Source organism: Perna viridis, chromosome 2 (genome assembly GCF_037379345.1).
Source record: "Perna viridis isolate PV_CMFRI_1.1 ecotype Kerala chromosome 2, ASM3737934v1, whole genome shotgun sequence".
Taxonomy (NCBI): domain Eukaryota; kingdom Metazoa; phylum Mollusca; class Bivalvia; order Mytilida; family Mytilidae; genus Perna; species Perna viridis.
Window position 1 is genome coordinate 46,008,767 of NC_142446.1, and position 8,255 is coordinate 46,017,021.

At 31.9% G+C, this 8,255-nt stretch overlaps 1 protein-coding gene across 2 annotated transcripts in view; it reads left to right on the forward strand.

Moving 5' to 3' along the window:
* LOC148625363 (glutamate receptor ionotropic, kainate 2-like) overlaps window positions 1–4,212 on the forward strand; it is a 55,478-nt gene extending 51,266 nt beyond the window's left edge. For both annotated transcript variants that reach the window (XM_088568844.1, XM_088568843.1), the window contains 2 exons: window positions 215–480; window positions 2,355–4,212. In XM_088568844.1, the coding sequence (XP_088424970.1) occupies window positions 215–480; window positions 2,355–2,655 (567 nt within the window). In that variant the 3' untranslated portion in view covers window positions 2,656–4,212. The remainder of the gene's footprint in view (window positions 1–214; window positions 481–2,354) is intronic.
* Window positions 4,213–8,255: the final 4,043 nt, after the last annotated feature.

The window sequence follows — 8,255 nt, forward strand, 5'->3', positions numbered from 1 at the left end:
GTTTCAGCTTATATAAAAATAGAAGCTCATTTACAACAGCTATACATCTGCACTTAACTTACTGATCAATTTATCTTCAATAAACCTTATATATAAAGTAGAATGTACAATCAGTAACTGCATTTTTATGTTGAATAAATAACCAAAATAATGATAAAACTACAGAGAACTATAGATTTACATTTTAATCAGATAAATTATCTTATATTTTTAGAAATCAGAATTACCAGAATACCGGATGTTTTGGTCTAAACTAGTTGAGTTTAACCAAACTGATCATACAGTTTTAAGTGGTGACGGAAACAAACAGATAGAAAAGGTCAAGAAAGGAGACTACGCCTATGTTGGTGACAGAACTTTTATGGAATTGAAAACTATGAATAATTGTGAATTAGGAATTGCAGCATCAGATATTCTTCCTCTGCAATACTCGATAGGACTACCAAATAATTCACCGTACACAAAACTGTTTTCAGATGAGTATGTATTAATACATTTTATCATGTGTTGCAAGCCATGATAGCTACAGTAACTGTCAATATAAAAAAAAATACATCATGTGTCATGCAGAAGCCGGCCATGGAAGATTCACACAGTGGGTGGTATATATCAAATGTTTTTGTCATAATATTTGTATCCATTTGTTATCTAACATTGACATATATATTTTTCCGACGCAGTCGGTGTAGTTTCGCTTTTTACCCTTCGACCTGAAAGACGCTCTTCCATGGAAACGCAAGTCACTTGATCAAAGTTCTGTTTCCCCGATTGGCCAAATACTGATAACTTAGTGGTGTTCGAAAAAAACTGTATCGGTATTTTGAAATCGCGTGCAGTGTGTTATCTCCTTTTTTAAAAGATAGTACGTTTTAGAATGTTGTTGAGCAGTTTACTGGAATTGTAAGAATGAAATAAATAACACAACAAAACTTAAAATATTGGTAATTAGCTTTTTGATCTTTTCATTATTTAGTTACTTTAAACATATAATCTGAGCCATTTAATTTTGATACAGAAAAATCTCTGTTTTTCCTGACATTACTATAAATTAAACATTATATTTGAACTATGAAATAAGTGGGATATAATTTACTTTGTGCCGCCTACATCATAGAATCTGCTTGGTTTCCATGTGGAGAGCCTCATAACTGTTAAAAAAGATGAATTACTAATTGTTGCTTATAATTAGAACTACTATGAATTGTGTTGGACACTAACACAGATGTTCACCAAATGTTCCATTACTACAGGAGCTTCCAAAATCAGTTTCTACTGTTCTATAATTTGTCTCGATTTTTTTTTGAATACTTTGAGTTTTCGACTGGCGGATCTTCGAATGACGTTCATATTTCATTCTTCAAGAAAGGCGACCGGTGGCCTATTTTTATATCCAATAATATCAAGACTATGATTTTTCCCTATTATTTTATAATTTGTTGCAGCAATTTTAAATGTCAACCATGTGTGAAAATTCAGATAGTGATTGCACATCTGTATTTTGTGCATAGTTTGGGTCCAATCCGTTCGGCCGTTTTGAAATGCGCGCACAAAAGTAAACGGGAAAGAATTGTATAAGGTTGAACAATAACTTTATGTCCCCCACTACGTTTGGGGAACATTATAACGCACATGTTCAGTACGGAAACGATAACACAAGATCCATTCAAAACTCTAAAAGGAAATGAGCAATCCGGTCGGGTTTCATTAAATAATCTGAAATCCAATTTTTCGTCAAAACCTTCATTTTTTCTTCAAATTTTCAAGTTCAAGTCATTTGAACTTGAGTTAAGATAAGATTTGAGTACAATCTCAATTTGAGATTCTTTTTGAATCCAGATCCCGATTTTTTTTTTACAATTTTAAGTACATGTATATATGATATTCTTTACCCATGACAGTGATATATGTTGACCAGAATAATAAATAATTGCAGTACTAGACACAGATTTCGTTACGCATCTTTAGGTAACTGTTCGAAAATCAATAAATTAAAAAAAATATGAGTCATATTTATAACAAATTTTGATATGCAGTACACGTGTTTCAATGAGTAACCACTCACCAGCAGCATTATTATCAAATATATAGAAGGTCTAAAGAAAACTTAAATTGTAAACAATCAAGAACAAGACTGTGAAAATATGAAGACAAGTTTTTACTATGTGCAACACAAGGAATGAAATATCATTGTTTTAGGTATTTTGAAATTTGAAATACTCACGTTCTTTACTTTTTACTATTTCTAAGTTATTACATTATCAATAACGTATCGAGTCCATGTAATTTTGTGGCAAACATATTTTTTGAATCGAATTAAAGTCTGAGGTAAAAACTTGTGCTTGCTTCTTTTACAGGATAATTGCCATACATGAAAGTGGACTTCTACAAATTTGGAAAATGAACCATTGGCCTAAACCTGGATTTTGTAAAGGATCACTGTTAAAAGAGGCAAAAGCAATAACACTGATTGATATACACAGTTCATTTTATATGATTGCCATAGGAATATTTATAGCTTTGGTGTCACTTTTTGGAGAGTTTATGAAACATAAATATTGTAAATGGCGCGAAGAACAAGGAAAAGCAAAACCGAGACGTGCATCAATTACGCATATAAGTACGAATCCTAGATTAGACGAGTTTATATCTTACTGAATTAACGCGTCATGAGGAACTAACATCAAATAGTGCCTTTAAAGATTATTCAGCAACCACTATACACGTTTTAGCGGAAGCTTGTTTTGGACTTTTACACGTGTATGATTTGATTACAAGATAATCGACCACTGTCTATTTATAGTCTCTATTTGACACGTAATGGATTTGTTTTATATATTCCATTTTAAATATACGGGTAGACCATGCTGAAAGTATTCTGTGTTAGAACATACGAGAGTCAGCTGGTATTATATTCAGTCATTTTGATTAAACCGTTTATGTCTGCCATTGTTTCGAATACCTTTATTTACCGGTGTGATTTGTTTTTGTTTATATATAATATGATTAATCAAATACATCCTTGTAAATGACATTCCGTGAAAAAGATCATTTTGTAAATACGTCATTAACGTTTGGTAAACTTGAACATAAATGAAGATGGGATGAAGTACAATGCACGGCTAAGAAATGTTTATCATTATTTTAATCATCACTTTTGTCATTAATATAAACAGTGTTACCAATATTATCATCACAATTAACACAACTACCAGTCATTATGTATTTATTAGTCTAACAAGTTTTCATGTACTTTTTTCTTGAAAAAAAAAGTATTAAAATTATTAAAGTAGTACTGATATATGTACATGTGATTGGCAACCCATTAAATCTGTCAATATTGAAAATTATTCATGTCAATGAAAGTTATATACTGCAACACAGTTTTAATGTCTTTATGCCAGTTTCTTTTCTTATTTATGCAGCAGTCTTCATACGTATTAGACAGATGGTGATTCATGCATGTCACAAATCCACATTTTTTTTCTAATTCAAAAAAAAAAAAAAAAAACATTTACAGTTCTTTAGAACTAAGTTTGACATTCTGTTGTTGCACTCTTGGGATACAAATGGTTGGCACATTGTTCAAGTTGTTGTTCTTAATTTTGTTGATTTAAGTTGGAGATAAGTTTTCTCCAGCATAGATATCTATATGCAGAAAGAACTACTAAAGTCACATAAAAAATGCAGTACGTAGATATAAAAAAAACATCGTTTGTTTGGTGGGGTTTCCTGTACCATTAATCGCTTCTATCAGTGTCTGAATTCCATCATAATTGGTACCTTAATATTCAGCATTGAAAATTGTGAAAGCCCGTTGTAATACTTTTCCATATTGAGACAAAAATCAAAGTAAAGCAGTTGCAGGGCATTTATTGCTATTGGGTTGGCTGAATGACAGGAATATTTCAGACAAATCTACGGTGTATATATATATAAATATAATGCACAGTGACAATCATTTAGTTAATAAGAACGAAAAGTGCCAATAATCAATTGAAAACTGTGGCTAGGAAACATTTAAGGTGTAACTTTGTTAATTTGTAAATTGTTTGGTAACAAATATTCATGTGATCTTTGAACTGAACATGGTGTGGTCCATAATGTCGATGTATTTGTCTCGGTCTGTATATGTTGTATACACTTGATTAATAAAATTAACAATTTCATTGTAACTTTTTATCTTGTTTTAATATTAAAATATTCCATAATTTGTGTTCATTTTCAGAATGCTACACCTTATATAATATTCCTAAGTATCCATATATTCACGATTAAAGACTACTCATTTAAAAACTAAATATAATAGCAGTGCAAATAATTGAACAAAATATTTAATTAAACTAAGACTTGTTTCTTACGTGCAAGACAGATGTCATATAAAATCGATTACAACAGCGTTATAATATTCAAAATTTTGGCAAATGCAGGACTCTCACTAAAACAAATATTCATAGTCCCATCACGAGAATTAACAAAAAAATAATAGGACTTGAAAGACAATTATGTTTTATTACATATACATGTATACACTCGTTTTGGTTCGTCGCGCGAAGTTGCAAATTAAAATTTCCTGCTTTATATGCTTTCAGATCGTAAACCATGGGCTGATAAAAACAAGACCTTTTCAACTGACACTATCTATTGCTTTGATACTGTTTGTTGCAACAATTTGTCTTACCAAATTCAGAAAAATGCATGTCAAAAATCCACAGATCTGACAAGATGATTTCATTTTATGATGATTTCTCTATTTGATCTCTGAATCGCCGGATTCGTTTCCTGATTTTAATTGACATGTACAAATGGTCAAATTTCAATTTCAAAATGCCTGATTTTTACAGAGACTGACACTCAAAAACTATAATCGAGTTTACTACTTCTTGAAATTAATTTTAACAGAAACAAATGGAAGACAAAAACGTGAATTTGTTGTTTTTTTTCAATTCCCCGTACACACTTCTAATTTAGAGTTTTTTGCTAGAGTAATATCTCTGTTGAATTAAACAAATGTAAACATCGAATATATTAACTTTATTCATATTAGCAGATAATTAATTTGTTTTTTTTTTAATATTATTTTGCTACTGAAACATTAAATATGATCGATCACTAACTCTTTCACATTAAACATCTAGATTTGCTTAAAATCAAGGATATTACACGGATTTATGCGGATACTTTTAGATATTAAAATTCTTATCCTTTGAGTCATAATATCAGAATGGTTTCAAATTCAGTTCACGATTTAAGGTTCTGCTTAAGGTTTCAGACGTCAAAACTTGTTTTTGACAGCTGTAGATTTATTCTAAAATATGTTGTTTACATTTTTGTTGTTATTGTTATATAGAAGTTATAAAACATGTGTTCCTAAGTTTGACTTGTGCTTGTGTGTCATATACATATGAAGATGCATTTAGCAATGTTTCAGTGTTTGATGTATTATTAAAACTATGAATGAAAACATTTCATTAAGGAATGTCCTAGATATTGACTTTAGCTGAACCTTAACATTTGGAAATAATTTGAAGAAACTAAGAAACTTACTTTTTCTTAGTTCAACAAATATGAGGAACCAGATCTTGTCTCGCCGAAAGTTCTAAATAATTCGTGCGTACCTGTAATTGGACAATTGTCTAAAAGGTGAAGTGTGTAGATATAGTGCAACCGTTTTAAAGTTATTTTTAAAAATCCATTGAGAGAAATATAGAGAAGATGGAATAGAAACATTGTAAATGCGACACTTAGAGTTGATCAGTCCCAGTCTAAATGTATGATTTACCCATATCCTTGGCTGATGTTCGTTTTTATTCATCACACATATACGTGTTGTCATTATTTATAACAATATCACACATACATTTACACATATAATTAAGGCTAAAAACCACTAATTCCACTTTCCATAGGCTTCTATGCTAATTTCACAATATTCAATGGCTTCTCTGGACTTTACCTTAACTTTAACCTGCAGAGGACTATATATCAGCATGATTCTACATATGTCAGCTCACAATCCTCAGAATGGCATGTGGGGTTAGCAGACTTGCAGTGCAGTACTGGTCACCGGAAGTGAAGGGTCTATAAATAGCATGGGAAATCCCAGTGTTTTCACAAGATAGGGGTATATTTAAAAATCATTATGGAGATTAGGCTTCACATCACAAGAAGCAAAATCACCTATAAAATGTACAGAAATGTTTTTCCTTTCAGAAACTGTTTAAATTTTTTAAATAAGATGAGAACTTTTTTCACAGCACTATGAGGAACAGGGGTAATTTCTGCGTAGGACTATTTTTGCGTGCGTTCCAAATGCTCATTGGTTGAATTGGTGGTCTGTAACCTATAATGTACATAAGCGATGTCTCTAAATTTGAAATGCATCTGACACATCAATTAACTTCGACATTCATGGCCGTAATCACCTTAAAGGCCTAGTAAATCATCACAGTTTAAAATCAAAGTACAGATGTACTGAGACAACGGAGGCCTTCATAGCTTGCTGTTTATATTTCAAATCATAAAAATGGATTGTATAATATTTAAATAGGGAAAGTAATTTTTAAACCTCTGTTTCGAAGGAGAGGGGGTATACAGTTTTACCCTTGTCCGTGTTTCATTTTTCCGTAACACTTTTTACGTCATAGTTTTCTAAGCAACTACTTATCAAAGCGCTTTGAAATTTAAAAAAAAAATCTTCCCGTAGTTATGCCATATATTGGGATCTATTTTTAGAAATTCATGTCTAATGAAGACTTTGCTTATTTTAACATTATTTTTGAAATTTTCGTCAAAACATCTTTGCAACCACTCATCACAGTAGCTTGAGGTTTTAGCACAATATATTCGTAATTACGTATGTCATATGGTAGCATATACTGCCATATATATATGACATATATCGGAAAAATCGACAACAACTTCCTTTTAATCGAGGACTTTATTTTTTTCTTTATATTTTGAAAGTTGACATTTTTGTTGCGCTTTTCTCTGCAACTACTCATCACAGTGCCTTGAAATGGTAACACATTTTTCCCGTAGTTATGCTTTATACTGGGATCCATTTTTGCCTGGTTCTTACGTAGACTATATCTTAATTGTTTAAAAGACGTCTTAGGTATTATAACTCTCTATCAATAACCTGATCATCTTAGATGTCTGGTCTTTGTCCCTGGATTCTTTTGATAACTGCTATAATCTTGGTTCCCTTGATTACTCTTAAATCAATAAATCACGTACGAATAAGCGTACTAAACTCCGATCTCATAAGCAAGGTAAACTTACGTGATTAAAACATAAGCGGTAAGAGGTTGTTTGCTTTTATTCTACAATAATTCCTTTTTATTATGATATTTAAATCTCGGACATTTTTTTTATAGCTAATTCAAAATGTCTCACAACAGTGCGTATGCCGGACCTAATGTGGACGGACCAGTGAGCACGTAAGTATTTCTAGTCGAAAATTGCAGTCCCAAAATAGTTACAATACTTGTATGGGATGAACTTTCCATTCTATAGGGATTTTTTAAAATGAAATATTGAATAATTCAAAGATATAAAGATTAATTTTATAATATAAAAAAATTGATAAAGAAAAATGCAAAAAGGATTGTAAGAGGGATGGGAATTTTTCCTCGCAACGTTTATTAAACCTGCTGTGGTATTCGACGGGAGTAGAAACCTTTGCGCTCCGCCACAAGAGGCTGAATTGCCCGACCCTAATATCCTTGTGTCCTATCTCATTTTTCATTTCATCATCATTTCATGTTCATCGCCCGGATGTAGCAGATTAAACGCCAACAATCAATCAATTAATTAATCACAACCTTTTATGAGCAAATCGGCGGGTGTTTCTAGAAAAGCAGAGGACGCTTACCCTACCGGTGCACCTGGTCCATGCTCCCAGTTTTTAGTGGAGTCCGAGTTGCTCATTTACTTTAGTTACTTTGTATGTATGATTTTAGTTACTTTATGTTCTTTGTTGTGTATGTCTGTTTTCCATGTCTGGTCTTTGTCCCTTGATTACATTCTTTTGATTACCGCTATAACCTTGGTACCCTTGATTACTCTATCAAAGTGTATGATTACAGATCAGGCACTGGTATATTTGGGAGGCCAGGCGAAACAGTTGAATACAATATTAACGTTCATGGAAACGCAGGAACAAACGTTTGTTGGGATGGATATTCTCCAGAAGAAAAAAAGTTTACACCAATTGGATGTGGAACTGATAACACAAGAGGAACAGTCGAATGGAG